Here is a 19488-nt window from a genome sequence, read left to right on the forward strand (position 1 = left end):
CACGGCTCTGCGTAGGGCTCTCGTGACGTGTGCTTGGGCGTGCTTCTGCGGACAAAAGAAGCTAAGCTGGGGCCTCTGCATTCCTCCATTTCCGCAAATTTATAAACAATCTCTCGTTCCCCCTTCTAATAATCCTCCCGTTCGGACGCAGCCGGCACCCCAGGGAGGGGGGAGAGGGCCCAGCCCGCCGGCAGCAGTAACCCTGTCAGCATTAACATCCCTGCCTATTAGGAAGGAAAGACAAATGCAGCCCAGTTCCCGATAGCAGTGCGAGGAAATTAAAGCCAAGGTCTAATGCATAGAGCTAGGTTTAGTGTCTGGCAGCATAAAACCATTTTGGCTGCCAAAGCCAATTACGCTCACTTTCTCCCAGCTGTAATTTTTCAAACCTGCCTCCCCACCCGCTTGCCCCATTAACTTATTTACCACAGCCTTACAAAAAAAAAAAAAAAGGAAAAGAAAAAGAGAAAGAAAAGCAACCCAAAACACAATGTCTTTTTCTCATAGCAAATAATGAAACTGGCTTTGGAAGGGGAGGATGAGGCAGAACACACGCATGTCAGCCATCAGACCTCTCCGTGGCGGGTGGCTGGGAGTTCGGATGACGTTTTAGGGGAGGGAAGAAGACGCATGCATCTCCCCATCACCCTAGCAATGTTTTTTTTAGCCACAGAAGATGGTTTTACGCTGCCAGACACTAAGTTGGGGGCCTTGTGGCTCTCTGGTCCACTTTGCTTTGTGGCAGGGAAGGGCCCTTTGCCCCTGCAGCATCTCGGGAGCCAAGAGATGCTGGGAACTACCAAGCGTGCAGAGACTGGGTCCCCAGACCCCGGCTGCTCCCTGGGCACTGAGCCAGCTGCCTGCAGTTGTGTAATGAAGCACTTCTAATGAAGTCAGTCATGACTTGCACCTCCCCAAATGAAAGCAGTCGTGGATTTTCCCCTTTCCCTGTTTGGCCGTTTTTGTCCCTGGCTCCCCAACACCGGGGTCTGCCGGGACTTGGAGAGCATCAACACCCAGTGCCAGCTCACTGCACATCCTTGCCTTCTCCCAAAAGCTGCTGCGGGGCAGTTCAGGAGTAAGGAGGAAGAAAGTATGGCCTCTCTCCTTCACATGGGAGCCATCGTGCACCGAGACACAAAGCCAACAGGGGATAACCCAGCCGACATTGACTCATCTCTGCAACATCAGTCCCAGCCAGGCCAGGCAGCCAGAGCGACTGTGACCCTCTTTGGGGGAAGCAGGGCTCCCGGTAGAGACATAAGCTTGTAAGAGAGCCGAGAACGCTGCAGAAAGGAACGTACTTTAAGCAAAATATTTATAATATGATCCAGCGGTAATAGCTATTCTCACGCTCTGCTTTCTCAGCGCAATGATGCAAAACAAATGTGTAGTTAAAGGGGGGAAAAAAAAAGAAAAAGAGACAGCTCTACCACTTCAGAGAGCAGCTGCGGAGCCTTTGCAGCTGTAAATCCCCGTGTTTTAGGGAATTTCAGTGCTGGTGAGCTACAAAAATCACTGCAATACCAGTAGCACAGCGTCTTACCGTCGGCGGGGCTGAGGCCCCTGGCAGCGGAGATGACGGAGAGCGTGGGGCTGCCGTGGACAGAGCGGAGGTAGTGCTCCATGTGGGGTGCCACGTAGGGGTGCGGCGGGCTGAAGGGTGACTCGCCGGGCCCGGCTGGGTGCGGAGACAGGCGGATGAGGGAGATGTCAGAGATGACGGGGCTGCCGCTCAGGGGAGGAGGCCTGGGAAGGAAACAGAGACACGCTGTCACTCACAGCCACCCGCGGTGGGCACGGCCGCCTGACACTCTTCTGCCTCCCACCCCACTGCCTTCACCCGCAGGGGAGGAGTTTGAGCACATGGTGGGAAAAGCCTCCCTTCTTGGCATACGTGGAGCCTGAAGCCCATGCAAGCTTCCTGCGGACCTGCACCCGCATTGCACTGAGCATATATTGGTGGAAGGTGGCTCACCCCAGCTGGGCTGCTGTGGAAAGAGGCATGAGCTGCTTCAGGCAGTGCCTGCGCTTGCAGGTTGCGTGGAGCATACCCCGTGCCACAGATTTCACCCCATCTCCTTGCACGGGGAGGCTGGCTACAAGAAGACATTGGAGGCAAACCTGGGACTGGCAAGCTCCTCACTGCCCCTGGGTATCCAGACACCTAGTGCTGCCGTGTGCAGACAAAGCCCCAGACAGGGCTGCCTGTGAACGGATGTAAATGGTGCAAGGAGATCTTGAGGTGAGCCATGCTTTGCTCGGCCCAGCACGCGTGGCTCAGCCAGCGCCGGTGGAGCAGCCCTCCCCGCCTGCGTCCATCACAGCTTGCACAAACCTCCTTGACAGGTCAGCGGTACGGTTCAGAGGGCAAAAGTTCATGAGAGGTTTTATTGCATGCTTTCTGGGGGCCACCTCTGTTAAATCCCTCAGATCTTCCTCAGGCCAAGTGTTACCTGAGAAAGAAGTCAATAAATGCTGAGGGATTCAGCAGGTAACAGAAAAAAAAGTCATAGACATGTTTCAGCACTTGAGCAGTATTTGCAGGGTGAGCAAGGATGGAAGAGAAAGTGCACGGACATCTCCCAAACACGTCTCCCACTGTACCCTCCAGCCTCTCAGACAAACCATAAAGGGTGCAAGGAGGGGAGAAAAAGTTACACGCCCTGACCTGAGAAGCAGAAAATCTGAGCTAGACTCCAAAAGAGGCAGAGCTGTCATTAGGAAAAATGAAAGAGAAAAATCTGCTTTGCATTAGCTGTCTCTGTACTCACAGGCTGCTGGAGGAGGAGCTGGTGTGGAGACACAGGTCACAGCAGGGACAGTGTTCATCCCTGGCTGGGTGCTCTGGCAAAGCTGAGGGAGATGGATGTGCACCCCATGGGGCAGCACCCCGGGCAGGGGAGACCACAGGCATTTGGGATTTCGGGGGTCAGGGATCTGGGACGTGGGCTGAGCTAAGGGACGGTATTACAAAGGTCCTTCCCTAAGAATATCCAAACATGCCATTAGTGAGTGCATGTAAGATCTGTCTCTCCATGCATAGGCAACCACAAACACGAGGGTCTGAGCAGTTTAGACATGCCACCTGCACCTCAGGATCTCGGTCCCACCCTGCCTTATCAACAGTTCAGGTGCATTTTAATTTATTTGTAATACTTACATATCAACAAAACCACACAGAAATGTAATATAAGCTTTGCAGACTTATTCAGCAGTTTACGAGCATGTTTGTCTTTGTTTGATCTTCTGCGTGTTTCTCTGTCTTTCTGATAAATTAGTAAACCTTGTGGCTTTTTGAACACTTTCTGCTGATGGGTAGTAAATTAAATGCCTTTTAAAATATTTATAGTTCAAAGTACTTTCCTGTAGCAATACACTCTGTGGCTCACCGGTGTGAAATACAAGGCAGTGAAAAACCTATCAGATATAAAGGACTTGCAGAGATGCACAGCCACTGACACACGCGCGCTCATTGGACCCAGACCAGGGTTTCACTAGAGGAACACCCACCAGCATCGAGCCTGTTTTCTTTTACGGCGCTGAAAGACAAACTTATGATGGCATGGCTATTTCAGACCTCATAACCTCCCCACCTGCATCGCCATGGCTTTTCGTTACCACAATTATGGGGCGACCAAAGTCTCTCTCCGAGTCACTCTCCGGTGCCTCTTGCCATGACATCAGCCTCATCGGAGGCAAGCTTGGGAAAGCTGCAGCCGAGGCCGCCGGGGCTGGTTTCTGTCGAGGCTGCTAATAAAGGCGGCCAAGCACGGAGCCGACCAATTTATTTCTACCGGGGAGGAGGGAGAAGTGAATCAAAGTCTCTGTTCCAGATTTAGTTTCAATTCATTTCTAATAATCTCCACCGCCTCATCTGGAAAAAATGAAAGAGGATTAAAAAAAATGATGTCATTAAGAAAACATCTGACTAATTTTTCTTCTGACGAAGACTTAATATAAGTGAGGGGGGATGTAAATTAAAAGCAGCCCCAATCTTCCCTGGGCCACAGAGCCTGCCTTAATACATAAGCCATGAAAGAAGTTTTCTTACATATACAATAAGTTCCCTCTTTCATCAGTACTCACAGCTTCTCCCAAAAGGGTTGTGAACTTCTTTGATGCAGGCTTGAAACTATGTATTACCAGGTTTACGAGCCTTCGGAGCCTCCGCTGATCAAACTGTGAGGCCAACATCTAAAATGTGTATAACAATATGAAGGGTTTGCTGTTCATTTTCTCTGTGCTAAATTGGGCAGAAATACTGGAGTCCCTCAGAACAGGGAAACTCCACCCTGGCCAAAAAGGTAACACTGGGAAAAAGATCAAGAATTCACCCAAAATGCATGCAGCTGGAGACCCGGGCGGTGTTTCAACACGAGGCTGAGCGCGTGCGCAAAGACCGGGCTGGAGAGCAGGCTTCTCCTTACGGCTCTGCTTCAAGCCTCTCCTTGCCGCATCTCTCCATCTGCGGGCTAGGACAGCCATACCGCCGGCCAGGTCCGGCTCCTGTAAGCCGTCCCAGGCAGGGATCACGTCTCACCGTTGGACACCTGCACTTCTAGTAAAGCACCATCCCACGTTACAACACGTCCCAAAATAACGTGGTTTCCAGTAGCTGCCTACCAGGAATGGCTCACTCGGCTGGAGGGATCCTCTGCTCCTAACTCCCCAAAAGTTTGATTTTTCCCCTTTTTTCCCAGTTTCGCCACTGGCATTACTTCTTATCTAATCCCCAAGCCCCAGACTGTGCCATCACATCAGCAATCTGGAAATACACAACGAGAGGCAGCCACAGCCTCACAGGTCTGCTCCTAGATTGGCCAAGGGACAGCAACTAGCTGCTGCTTTTTAGAGGCAGTGGTTTAAATGGGGGAGACATGAAGCGATGCTGGGGGAATGTTCTGCCCCCATGCCCAGCTCACCTCCCAGGCAAGCGGGACTCCCCATCCCCATGCTCCAAACCCCACAATCTCCAGCTTGCTGCGGTGAACCAGCCTGTGCAATGGTGCCACGGTGCCAGAGCTGGGATTCTCGGTGTGTCTGTAGAGCTCCCTGCCCAGACCTCTACTGTCCATACATCATCCCCTGCTCCCTTCCTGGATCCCACAGATGGCATGAGGAAAAACCTGCAGCACCTGGGGAAGAGCTCCCGGATCTGCCGAAGCCAACACTGTAAAAATCTCGCTGTCTGCAGCGAGACGAGGGATTTCACCTGACCACGTATATTTCTGAAGAAACCGGGATTCTGATTTTCAAATAGGCTAAGGGAATTGGGTGTCCAAACGCCATTAGATTTAACGGGAGCCAGAGGCCTGTTTTCCCTGTGGCTCCGGCGAGAAGCCCAGGCTCTATAATTAATGCTCAGGACTTGTAGAGCAATTTGCATCTCTGACAAAGCACGGGAGCCCGGATTCCTTTCCTCCCCCACTCAGGAGAAGGTCTCCCTTCCCTGGTCTCTAACAGAGGGACACACATTACCTGACACCATCTAAGGGCTGCGGGGGTCTCATGGTGATGCCGGGGGCACGCACGCTGCTGAAGGCTTTACAGAGCAGGTCTTTACTGGTGCGGTGGATAAACGTCCTTGGAGAGCAGAAATCCTACCACTATCTACGTGGCCCCAGCTGTCTGCAGAGCAAGGCTATGGGGCAGTGGGTACACACAGCAGCAGAGGAGCACGACCAGCACAAGGAGATCTACCAGCATCTGAGATGTAACACACTGCCAGTGGGACACTAAGAGATTTTTGGTGGTTTCCCAGGGGCTGGTCACTCCTTGACTGTTCTTCATTGGGGAAGAGAGATCTGCTTAATTTTCCTGCTGCCTGGGTTCTGCTGAAAGGAGTGCTGGCTTGTCCAAAGCTCCACAGTCTCGTCCCAAAGACTGGGGGAAGGAGCTGGTAGTTTTCCTTTGGAAAGCAAGGCAAAAAATTCAGCTCATGGTTTTCAGTGGGGTGGACCACAGCGTCCCTCCGTGTGCCTTGGAGCCTGGCAGGCACTTGCCACCGATGCCGCTGCTCACAGGAGGTGTGCATGTGCTGTGCTCAGTGCATCGCAGCTGGACACAGCACTGAGAAAGGATCCTCATGGTCCCATGGCAGAGGAGCAGCAGCATCTCTGAGGAGCTGGCTGGGATCCTGGGAAGGGAAACCCCTCAGGGACTGGCAAAACCAGTGCTGGCTGCTATGAACAGGGCCTTGGGGTGACTTTTTCTCATTCAGCTCTCTCCCTGCGGTCATGCACCAGCAATCCCAAAATCCTGTGTGGTGGACATGCGGCACCAATCTCCCCACTGCTGCTTGCAGGTTTGGAGCTTCTGCAAGGGGAACCCAGCAATGAATGTGACAGTTAAAGAAGTTGTGCATTTCTGAAATAATCTCCATCAGTTAAATAAAACCCAGAAAAATGAGGACAATTAACCAGCACTAATGTCCCATGACTAGTCTAAATTAATACTTACGTGCCAAATATATTCATTCAGCAGAAAACAAAGGGCTGAATACTTTTCCATATGCTTAATGGAATATGGACACTTGCAGGCAATTGTTTGGCTGTACAATAAAAAAAACACAACTGCATAGCTGCTACACAGAGATGGAAACTAGGAACAGAGCTGCTCATGGGGAGGGGTATCATAGCCTGGTAGAGTTTTGCTATAAGAAAAAAGCTTTTAAAGCCAACAATCCCCTTTAAACCCCACAAAAAATTCCTTGCTTTTGTTTTAAATAAAACTTCCTGGCCTGGTTTTTGCAAGTCCTGTGTACCCAGAACACCACCCAAAGTCTGCACGAGATGGAGGAGAGCCATACAGATGCCCGAAAAAGGGACTGCACTCGTGGCAGACGCTCTACATATGGGATGCCAGAGCTGTATCCAGCAGGAAACCTAAAATGCCCCAGGATTCATGCTAAACGATTCAGTCTAAACAGCTCTCGCCAGTCCCTCAACTTCACCTCTGTTTATTTCTGATTTAAAGTCCCTTACAACAGGAAGGGCAAGAGGTCGCGACACTTGTCCAGTACCCTCTGAATTAAACCCCACAAGGTCCCTCAAACCAAGGTACCTATCAGAGGTCAAACCTGGGCCACAACTATCGAATTCACATGGCATTTGATCGTTCACAAAGCTTTCCCCCCTTCCCATTTCCTTGGCTGGGAGAGCGGAGGATGCGCCAGGAGGAACGGCATGGAGCTGCCTTGCAGCCGCCTCTCCTCCCCAGCCACTGCCAGGGAGTGCGGGGCAATCCCAGTAATGACAGGGAATCGCTCACGCTTCCCAGCTCTCCCGGCACTGCAACAAGTTGATAATTATCCAGTAAAGTGACCCAATGCTCAAATATAGGGCTATCAACTTGAAGATGCCAGCTTATGTACCCTTCTAGGAAGAGACTGGGAGGGGGACCCAAGAGACATCACTGCTAATTCCCAGCCATCCCCTGCCAGGATGCTCAGCACAACTAATTTTATTTCTTTTTCCTGTATTTTCTCAGCTCTAAAATGGAGTTAATAATATCTTCTTTCTTTTTCCATACCCACAAAGATGAATATTATAGAAAATCAGAGCTACCTTTGCTAATTCAGCAGTTAATGCACTCACTTATAAGAAGCTGTGAAACGGACAAAAATTGCTAAAGCTTGTCTGCAGATATTTAATGGGCATGCTTCGAGCAGTTCCCGTTTTGTCCTTTCCCCTCAAAAATGGCTTTGAGGCATGGAAAGCATGAAAAATAAAAAAGATATTTTAACAGTGAGGGCAAGTTCCCATTAGATGGGTTTATGGAGGGAAGTGGTAAATTCAGTGCTGCTGCAAGACTTTATGGCAAAACTAGATGTTTTTCTAAAAGATGGGCTTTAAGTGTACTGCAAGGTTTGGAGTTTTAATAGTAGGAAAGAGTAATTTCTCCCACTGTAGAAATTAAAGGGGGGAATCCTATGGCCAGTGTTGCAGATGTCAGATGACATAACTGCGGTAATTCCTTCAGGCCTTAACAGACACAAATCTCTGAATATAAAATCCCTTATTTGTGGATTTGTGGTTCGGGCACTGCTTTGAGAAGGATTTAAGTAGACACTATGAAAAATCCCACCATGCATCCATTGACAATGGTAGTTGTCTAAATACCTTTAAAAATCATGCCTTAAAGTCTAATCTTGTACCACTGAAGTCAAAGGAAACTCTGCCACTGATGCCAGGAGCAACAAGAACAGCCTCCAACTCATCGATTCCTCTGTTTTCCATCTGCACCATGGAAATAGTATCGTAATCTAAGGTGGGTGCCATTTCTTAGCAGAATTTTTTTTCCATCCCTTGGGAAAACATATTCAAGACTTAAAGCAGCTTCTAGTGTATGAGGTCAATTTAATATATTTGCTCCAGGTGAGAAAAAGGATTTTTTTGTTTCCAAATTAAAAAAAAGCTAAACATCTTTCATTTTTCCTTTCAAAAGACCATTCCATTTTCAAACATATCTGACTTCAATCCTAAGTTTAAAATATCTAAACCCAAGAACAAATGGAACAAAAGATTTAATTTCACCCAATACAAGAGTATTATTATTTTTTATCAATGAAATCAAAAGTATTTTGGTTTAGAGCTTGAAACTTCTTTTTTCCATCTAAGATCCACCAGAAGTTAACAACATTGGCAGCATCATTTGGAAGAAGAGAATCTGTGAGCCTAAATACAGGAATAGGCCTTCAAGTCAGAAACTTTCCTAACTACATGTGGTTTCTTACTGCATTTATGCCACGTTTACCACAATGCAGATCTCATTTTGGCTGACACTTGTAGGCACAACTGCAACACAATAACAACAACAATATCAATATTTGCTTTTAAAATGGAAGAAAAATGCAAATTTTTAACAAGTAAGGTTGCCCTCCATTATACAACACACAAAGAAGCAAGACATCAAAGGTAGAAATTAGAGTTGATACGGGACCTTCAAACCCAAATCAAATTAGTGTCTTGAGGAGAGATCTTTGATTTAAGCTTAATAGTGGTGATTTTTTCTTGGGTTGTTTTATACTTAATCAGCCACGCAGCCCACTGTGCAGACATATGTTCCCAAAGCACATCAAAGCAAGTAAACATTCTGTTTCAGATCCTAATATCCTTTTTTATCCAATTATCTTACTTACATGATCTTTTAATTTAAGTTCTGAAAGCCCACCTTTTCACACAAGCTTTTCTTTAGCGATGGCGGTAGAAGGATGACCAGCTCAGTTCTTGTGAGATACCCGCCAAAAAAACCCCACAACGAATAAATCAAAGCGCAGCAGATGAGTCTCTAAGATAGTTTCTTGAGAGATTAATGATGAAAGCCTTCAGAGAAGCAGCATATTTTAAGAAGGGGAACTTCAAGGAAGGAAGCGGAGGGGGAGAGAGGGAAGGAGAGTGAGAGAAAAGGCATGAAAGAAAGCATGGATAAAAGTGCAAGAGCCAATGAAAGCGGTTGAGCAACAGACCAAAGGAGCAACGCAAACCTGGAGGCATGTGAACTTCAGGTTGAAACCACCAGACATGAGAACTTGTAGTGTAGTACTTGACCGGTAGTCACAAAATTTGAGAGCTGGGGTGTCGAAATGCTGCGGGCTCAGGGCAGGGTGGGGATGAGGGATGGGCAGCGACATTGCAGATGGAGGTGGGGGGGCGAGCAAGGTGGGAAGCAGTGGGGAATGAGGTGGGAAAGGCGTGGACACAGACCAGATCCTGGTAGAGCTGAGTAGGAAGCTGAGGGAGATCTGAGAGGATTCTGCACTGGTGAGGTCATGTGGGAAATGGGTGTTGGAAAGATGTGTCGGATGCGACACAGCCGTTTCCCTGCATCCGATTGATTTCCCTTGGGACACATGTTGAGGATATTAGCACTTTTGAGCGAGTACTTTGCTTGTAGCTGTGAAGGCACTGGGCTTGGGAAAACAAATGGGAAGTGTATGTGTGTGGGGAGGAAATCTGAATTTTTGATCCCTGCCTACTGTCTTCTTGCCACGCTACGTTTGGGTGGGGGCTTTTCACCCTTAAAAGAAAATAACGTTCAAGTGCTACAGAGAGGTTTAACATTTAAAAGACTATTCCTACAGTACTTCTGAAAAGTCCCTTTCCACGTTATGCCAGCACTAACCCAATGTGGAGAGGGTAAGTCAGTGGCAGCAACGCCACAGCTGTGGAGCTCATGGAAGAGTAGGGCAAACCATAGAAAATGCTTGTTCATTCATTACACTTTAAATCTGCCTTGGCTCTATACCTGTCATATCCCAGAAAAGCGAAAAAGGACCATTCCTCTTCATCATGACTGTAATACAATCAACTGGCTGCAGCATTACTCTAACCAACGTTAACTAACAGAGTCTATGTCTGACATCTATAATTTCATGTTAACAAATTAGGTAGACTCCTGCATTTCCTGGTACCTTGAATGCCCAAGAAGCTCATAACTTTTCTTTATATGCAAAATGTCAGGGAAAGGGCAAACAATGTTATGCCAGAAGACCATAGCCAAATCACTTGGTTGGAATGTGTTGTAAATCATGGGGTGAATGGAAAATGAATCTTTGTTCCAGTACAGCGACTTCCAGCTTTAATGTTGCTGCTAATATGCTCCTTTTCTATTGGGAATGCCCTCTTCCCATAATCCAAGGTCCTTAAATCCTATAACTAAGCAAGACACCATGGAAAGGAAACCTACACCCAACTAACTATAAAAAGCCTGAAATGTCCTACTTCTCTTTTCTGGAGTACAGGGGAAACCTATCACGTTCAGGCTTTAGAAAGATGTTGTGCTTGCTCTGCGCGGCAGTAAGCCGTTGTAACCAACTGGAAGCAACCAGAAAACCACGGGGAATAAAAAGAAATGGGAACAGGTACAGCACAGATCTCTACAAAGCCAGACACAGCAGTCAGAGGAGCTCTGTGTGTCGAGGTGACTGTGATAGCCACACAGAAACACATCTCACTCACGCACGCACGCACACCCCAGACACGCTGCTGGCGTGCTGCCTGCGTACCTGCCTCTGGTGCATCACAGCACAAAGAAGTAAAAGATACGCATTCCTATAATAGCAAAGCTTTTGGTCGGGGCTCCCTGGGTTTTCTGCAGGAATTAATTTTACTGGCATTTGACACATTTTAAACAGCAACAGCACTCACAGTAACCTCCAAAGGGAAATATTCCTGAACAATATATAATAAATACATTGATTTCTAATAATAACCATCTGCCCTAAATCTTCTTGCTGACAGGTTTAGTTGGACCAAAGGCCCTTTTCACGTCTACTTCATGACAGTTCCCATCACTACATAAAGACTTTGAAGTGCCCTAACGTGCAGTAAAATGCGAGATAACCTACCAAACTGTCAATATTTCTTCACTTCTAAAAGGAAATGCTAATGGCACTCAAAGAGCTCAAGATGTAATGTAAGATCTGATCCAGCAGGCTGGCTGATCTAACCTTCCTTTCCTTTGCTACGAGTATGCTGAAAAGCAAGCAATTATATGGTGAAGAGCAGAACTAGGTAAAAGTTTTTCACTGATATGACTGCAGGAAGAAAAGCCTTTTTATTCCAAACAAGCTTTCTCTTGGAAATGTCTGGAGTTTTCTGTATAAAATAAGACAATCAACAATAAGTTAGCTATTCCATTTGAACTTCCATTCTTTAATTTTGTCTTTTCTATCACTTTTTTTTTTTTTTGCATCATTAGAAAGAAAATGAACCGGAATGAAACATGCATGTTTTTAAAATCTGGACAACATTCAGCTGGGAGTTAATTTTCTGTAGGGAAAGGATGAACACAAATAATTCAGAGAAAGCTGAATGTCTCTACAATTGACTGTGATAAACAACCGGTGTTTCTCTACCAGCTCTAGCCTGCAGCATAAGACTCAGAGAGGCTCTATAGCAGGAGAAACTAAATGCAATAAATGGAAGCCCAGTCCTCTGGTAAAACCCCAGTACTGCTTGCTGAACTGCACAACTCCAACAGACTTCAAAGGAACCAGAATGCTCCCCTCCACCCCCCAAATCATCAGTTCCTGGATGAGGTGTTTTATATCTTGTCATCCACGTATCACCTGAGAAGCCTTCCTTCCAAACCCCTTTTGCTCCCAGATCCATTGGTGTCCTTTTCTACAGCTGCTCTCCTGTTTTTCCAGTTTTCCAATGACACAGAAAAATATAACATATTTATCAAGGAAGGAATAGGGGTCTGATGTTCCCCAGCTGTTTACTGCTGAAAGTTTACACCGGTGCTCTTCAACCTGTGGTTTGCAAAACCCGTGGGAATCACAAAAAACTCCTTCAGGTGCTATGAAAGATAGGAAAAAACCCCTGCAAGCCTCTTGTTATTTGGGCTAAATTCACCATACCATGTTTGACAACCCTGCTGAAAAGTTTTTAGGAAGGCCACAGACCGTAATAGCTTTTAAACCCCTCATTGACCCTATGCTTCCCAAAATCAATAACAATCACATATGAGACATTCTCAGAGTAATGACCAACCACTGCCCCAACCCAGCCAACACCCACCAACATCAGCTAGTGCCAGAGCACACACATGTGATTTAGGCATCTCTGCTACACCGGTGCAGAGGTAACCCCGTCTCCCATGTCAGCAGCGCCGTATACCTATGGTGACACCTCCCTCCCACCACCATGCCAAGGGAGACCTGTGGGCCTCATCTTTCATTCCCTTATCTCACGCAGCTATTCCTTATGCAGACACATTTCTGTATACAAATCCCATTATACTTGACCCTCGGTTCACCCTGTTTCCATTACAACGCTGTAGACTCAACCAGACTTGCTCCAGTGCCAACTCTGTGCTGTCATTCCTTGCGCAGAGTGGTAATAAAGAAATCACTGTTTTAAGCTGACAAAGAACAGATTTCTTACTAAGTAAACACTGATGTTTTGGTAGGGAAATTAAGTTATAAAATTGTGTCTACAAAGGGAGACCATACAGATGGAGTTTGTTAAGAGACAGCAATACAGTCAACAGTGGTTAATTCAATTGCCTGCTACTTATCAGATTTTTTTTAAAAAGGCTTATCCAGCTGTTGTAAATGCAAATGCAGAAAAACGTTTCAAAGAGTCATCGTCGTCTTAGCTGGAGCGTGATGCACACAGGCACGTGGCCTTTCGAGGCTGAAGAGCCCACCCTTGCACATCTGCCGTGCTTGTGTCGGGGTCCAGCAGGTCTGGCACTCGCCAGCCTGGCAGGAGAGGACAGCTGAGCACAGCACAGCTCGTCACCGTACCACCACCCTCAAGTGACCTCTGTCCTCACGGCTGCGCCATGGCCTCGCTTCCCCTGGCCACCGCTCTTGCCTGCTTTTCTGCCTGCATGGTGCCCCACACCAATTTTAGATGTCCCAAACCTTCCTTCGGCTCAGGTAAAAGCAGGTCACTAAGCTTAGCTGGGTAAAGCTAGGAAATTCAGTATCTCCAGTCCTCATCTGAGCCTTAAATGACCCCGACCCAACCTTAGATGTCCCTTCTAATTCCCAAAAGCAGCAGGTTGATGTCAAGTCGCTGAAGCCATTTCTCTCCTAAACACAGCAATGGCAAAGGCACAGCCACCCTGTACCCTCCCCTTTCCAGGGAATCACAGCTGGGCTTGGGGTGCTGCCTGAAAAATGGGGGAGCGTTTACAGCATCAGTGCTGGCAAAGGCCTCCAGACACCCTCCTCATGCTAACAGTTCTGGTGACAGTCCATACTGCTGGACCGGGAGCAGAAGCAGGAGGTTCCTCATCACTCCACAAACCTCAAAAAACACCCTTTTTGCATCTCACCAAACACCAGCCTGTGGTCCAGTTATGGCATCTAAATGAAAAGAGGGATGAGACCTCCATCCCCCTTTCTACTCACTCTGCCAAGCCCTCCAACCATGCACAGCAAAGGAAGAGGTGGCTGCTGTATTTGCATGGCCAACTGCAGGTGCTCAACTCACCCGCTATAGCCATCGCCTTCCACGCCACCAGCCAAAGTCTGTCTGAGATGATACCCTAGGTAGTCTGAATATAACCCCAATGAAAGCAGGTATGTTTGGGGACACTTTAAAATGACCAGTTGTGGTTGGGGGTTTTTTGTTTGGTTGGTTGGGTTTTTTTAATTTTATCAGGAACGATAGAGAAAATGATTTATTACTTGCATAGGATAAAGTTCACTATGGGATTCAGTGTGTAGCATGATGTAAAGTCTCAGGCAAGCCAAAAGGTGTTAACATTGTGTGCCCTTTAAATGATGCACTTAGTAAAACAAGATGTGCTTAGGTTGGAACTACATAAATACACTCATTTTATTAATATAAGGTAAAAATCTAAAAAAGAGATATTGCTGAGTAATTAAGTCACCAAGTATTGGTTCTATTTAAAATTCAAGAGAAGGGATATTAAACATACTCAAATTTTAATGAAAACATTTGCAGTGGCTTTAATAATTCAGCACAAAATTTTATTTAAACATTTCTCTCCAGTTTTGGAGAAGGCAAACACAGGACCATTGTATGATGGTCTGGGGATGAGAAAACAGAACTGCTCAGGTGCAGTGGATTGTGTTACCTCTTTAGACAACACAGTGACAAACAAACCAACCCTGGAAATCAAAGTTATGCTGAAATCCCAGCAGCGAGGTTTTCCACGTGGTAGCAGCTTTTGAAAGCCCCATCAGTCATCTTTTTGCACCTTAAGTATCTTAAGTCGATTTCAGTGGGGTGTAAGCCCCTCCATGCATTCTTTGTGGGAGCAGGCTGCTGATGGGATTTTGATGTCTAAATACTTCTGGCTCGGAGTTTACTTTGAAAATAGGACTTTAGGTCCTGCACTTTGCATGTTTGGGGTTCTTTTTTAGTTGTATCTGCTGCTTGATATGTTAAAATAAGCAAAGGACATAACAGGTGAAAATAAAGTGGATTTTAAAAATCTTTTACAGTTTAAATAATCTATAGTGTTATTAATAACCAAGGAAATTCAACTATCTAGAACTGAACTTCTAATATTAACAATTCCCTTTATGCACGTCACATTACAGTGCAAGTTTTAAAGCTGTTCATAATGTAATGGCAAAATAATTACTCTTACCCAGCACTGCAGTACACATTTGGTACTCATGAATGCTGTAAGGATTAATACAACCATTCACGCCTGCTATAAAAGAGCTTCTACCCAATAAAAAAGGGAACAAGAACGCACAGGTCATTTTCTAAGCTCAGTCATAGAGTATCTGAGGGACAGAGCAAGTGCAAGAAGAGTTGTAAGGACCTATGGGTAGGAGATAAACTTTTAATTACACAAGTCCCACTTGAAAGCTCTCATTCTGCTGTTCAACGAAGCAGGACAAAAGTCTGACCAGCCAAAAAGGAACAACAAATGCAGTTCATGCTATTGTACCCATGGATTTTTACTGGCATATCTGTCAAGCTTTTGTGACACTCCCAATGATGCCAGATTCCCTGGCTGCACCATCTCTATCTTCTACCTTTAGCCTTCAAGAACAGCTTCTAAAAGTCTCCAGTTTCATTTTAATTGAAGATTTGCTCCTGGACTCCAGAGGCTCTTTCATTTGAAACTCAAATGCAATCAGGGGGAGTGCAGACCACAATGCATTCAAGGAGATTATCTTTCAGCCTAGCTTTCACCCACTGAGGATGATAACAGGAGGAGGAGATTAGATTGAGACCTTGCACTGGTAAGTAAGGAAGACTGCACACACACAACACACGTATACACAAATTCTTATTGCACTGGAAGTTCATAGATCGTAGCAATTTTGCTGGTGAACGTGTGAACCACAAAATTGCCCAGCCTGGGAGAAAAGCCACCAATGAACACAGAGCTGGTAGGGTTGGGTTTATGAAAGGCAAAGCAATGAAATCAATCACAGCAACCAGAGACTGGATAAAGGCCAGTTTGGCAATGTAGTCATAAACCAAATGAAGGGACAGGAAACCACTGCATCTAGTGCAAGATTTTGGGAGGAAGCACGATCTGCTCTTCAGCACAAGGCACCTCGAGGAATTTTCTGTCCCTCAGTTTGTGCCATTTACTCAGAGTCACCCAGGGAAAGGTCACTCACCCAATATGCTGCACCATCGTGACATACCTGAAACAATGTGACATCTGCACACAAACCAAGCCCAAGAAGTCTCTGGTCACCATCCGTCCTTATCAGAAACCATCATATAATTCACCAGAAATGCAAACCCTGCTCTGCAGAGATTAAGTGTGGAGAAATCAGGCTGATAGGATACTGAGGTCCATCAGCACATCAGGACCTGAAGGGAAAGAAGCTACAGCTCACAGTGCTCCTACCTTCTTCACATTTGGCAGAAACCAGCTCTTAAAAAACCAAACAAACAAACAACCCTTTGAAGAGTTTCTTATTCTTGCGGTAACACTCATCTCGGCACTGACAGGATTCAAACCAGATGCGGTCGAGGGAAGTCTGGAGTCATACCAGCTTTAGATCTCACATGCCAAGAGAGGTCAAGACCTAGCCAAGCCTTGAATAGATGACTTGCAAAGAAAAACCCAGGACACGGAGGAAGTGGTATTGGTGGGAGAGTGCCTTTCCCTCTGACTCATTAGGCAACACTGTGTGATGGTGCTCTGGTGAGGAATATGGACCGGCCGTCATTCCTGTCTGCTAAAGCCCAGAAGTCCAGTGTATTTGTCCTCGGTAAAGGTCCTCTGGGACTTTAAAAAGACATGGGTTGTAAAATATCTAACCTGGCTCAACTCCATTTTAGTCTCTTACATTCTGGTCAACTCATTGCTGTCTGCCCTCAGGGAGGGTTTGAACTTTCCTGACCTAACCTGAAAATTGGTTTGGTTATGTGTGCGTGTGTGTACAATTTCTTTTGCAAAGATGGCTAGACATTTACTTGGAGTTTGGAAGTCTTCCATTTTTACAAGTGAATAAAGTGGTTTGGGGTCTTCTGACACTGATTTCACTATGATAATTTCTCTGTTTAGAGACTTCTACTGGAAATAATATGCAAACAGGTAATAACTAAGTGTATTGGATAAAACTTTGCAGATACCTCACTTTTTATCAGTTCCTGGCATTACTTCTTACAGAGAAACAGTTGGCCTGGAGAACTAGGAAAAAAGGGAAAAAGCTAGAAATAACTTTTATATGATTTCTCCCTTGGGAACTGACTGCAAAATCCTTCCCACTGGTCTACAGATAATAGAGTTATTCACCCTGACCTGGTCCCTACCATATTCTAACTCTCATGCTATCTCCTGACCCCCCACAAGATGTCATCACAGAATGGGTGCCTTGATCAGGGTAAAACAGCAGCAAAGACCTCATTTCGGTTCCTTCCAAAGAACTGAAAAACTCATTGGCTCCTTGAGGGTCTTTTCAAACAAGCAGGACCACCACACTGTCTGACCTGAGCAGTGATCAGTTACTTGAAGCAGCACCTCAAACACTGTCAATTCCTTGAAAACTTGCTCTTTCTAGGACGCAAACACCAGGACATTTTGTCCGCATGGTACCATTGCAGCTAGGCTCCTCCGAGTTGGCCTGTTTGACAGCAGTTCTGGGATCTCTGTGATGGTGCTGGACCCACAGCAACGCTATGCGGAAGTAACCACAGAGCTCTAGTCCCTCTTCATTAGGCATTGACTTCTACTTTGCCAAAATATCTAAAGGAACATAACTGAAGTAAAGCCCTTCACGAGAATACCAGCAAATAATCCATTACCGTTACAGGTCTGAAGTCAACTGCCAAGTCCATATTGGCACCAGAAAAATCTCTAATATAAACTAATTTTACAGCAGGAATACACAAGTGGGATTTGGTAAAGATTTCTATTTTATGGCATCTTCAGAAGAACGCCTCTCTCCAGGACAGTATGTGAATATGCATTTAAGTTCCTCTAAAGTCAATGGACCTAAGCAGGCATTTCTAGTTAAGCATATACTTGGGTGTTTTTCTGAATAGGGAGAGACTTAAAAACAGTTCTGTAGCCTAGATCACTTTCTGTATGTCCCTCTGCCTCATCAGCTCATAATTTCTTTTCAAATATCTTCTACAGATATCTCTTCTCCTTCTTTGCTAATCCCCATTAGATTGATCTTCCTTTCATTTGCTGATTTGATGACTGAATGCGTTAATTCCTTCACCACTCTATCTTTCTACACCCTGCTTTTTTGTCATCTACAATGCAGTTTTCTCCTGTAAAATACCGTACTGCACTTGAGTTGGGATGAAAGACAGCATATGAAATCAAGTGTTTTATCTCACAGTGAAGACAAATAGTCTCAAGCAAGAATATGCATGTAAGAACATCGCCCTAATGCAGCTGTAAGCTTGAAACTTTCCTATTTTTAATGTATTAACCACACTCTGGTAGTCTTTCCTCTACCAGTGGTAATTTGGGATGTGTGGTTACTCTGTGGGATCTTAAGAAGCTTTCAGATGAAGCATTCAATCAGCAGGTACCACGTCCTGAAGCTGGTTTGCAAATCACAAGCCAGTTAAGTAGCTCCAGAACCGAGCTAGGAAAGCCTCTCATGAAGGGGCAAAAAGAGGAATAAGACAAATTCTTCTCCAGGATGCTTTTACAGAATCGAAAGGAAAATATTTCAAAGGCCCTTATAGGATTTAGGAACGCACATTTATTTCTCAAAGCGACTTAAACTCAAAAAGCTCAGTGTGACTGCATTTCATACAGTCTGGACATATTCTTTCAGGCATGGTTGACTGCACCCAGGTGCTGTCATAAGTGACCTGGGTACATGTGTGCGAGGTAGGGAGAGGTGTAAGAGGGAGATAAAATGAGTTGTGGCAGGAAGAAATACCTCTGCTGTGAGGAGGCTCCACCTGTACCAAAGAAACATTGAAACACCGCTGCACTCGTAGAAAGGGCAGGAGATGGTGGTGGAGCCTAACTCTCACATTTTATCTAATAGCAGGCGCTCAGCAGAGGAGAGATCACGGTACAGGTCCTGCTGCTGCCCAAGGGGTGGAAAAGGATGGCTCCTACCTCCCAGGATCCCGCCATGTTTTAAGCATCAGTTTTAAAAAAATCATCTAAAGGCTCACAATCTCCTGGTTTCACTATCACCACGATCAATTATATCAAAACCCAAACCCTGTACATGCCAATAAAGTGAGTACAGGGAATGCAGTAAACTTGCTCTTGAAGTGGAGTCTGGCCAACTGATGTCAACTAAGCCTTGAATGTGTTTTTTCCATAGCACATCCTCCCATGAGATCTGCTATGAGCATGCTCCTACAACAGAGGAGACAGCGCAGAAAACATCCCCATCGGTCCTACGGGAGCTGTATGACCTGGATGTGTACGCTGGACTCAAAGCACACACAAGCCACCTCATTAACATGTTTGTGTTTCTTAATTCCATTTCAGTCATCTTCTTAATTTTTAGGTACTTAACTCCTTTACTAGGGCTGGCTTTGGGGTCCTGAGTTTCAATGAAGGCTGGGGGAGTTAGACATTAACTAGGATCCAGCA

The 19488-nt window shown here is 45.9% G+C and overlaps 1 protein-coding gene across 5 annotated transcripts in view; it reads right to left on the minus strand.

Annotated features, from left to right (window-relative positions):
• GLI2 (GLI family zinc finger 2) overlaps positions 1-19488 on the minus strand; it is a 195198-nt gene that overhangs the window by 40394 nt on the left and 135316 nt on the right. For all 5 annotated transcript variants that reach the window (XM_054830594.1, XM_054830597.1, XM_054830596.1 and 2 more), the window contains one exon: positions 1547-1749. In XM_054830594.1, the coding sequence (XP_054686569.1) occupies positions 1547-1749 (203 nt within the window). The remainder of the gene's footprint in view (positions 1-1546; positions 1750-19488) is intronic.

This window comes from Grus americana, chromosome 6 (genome assembly GCF_028858705.1).
Source record: "Grus americana isolate bGruAme1 chromosome 6, bGruAme1.mat, whole genome shotgun sequence".
Lineage (NCBI taxonomy): Eukaryota > Metazoa > Chordata > Aves > Gruiformes > Gruidae > Grus > Grus americana.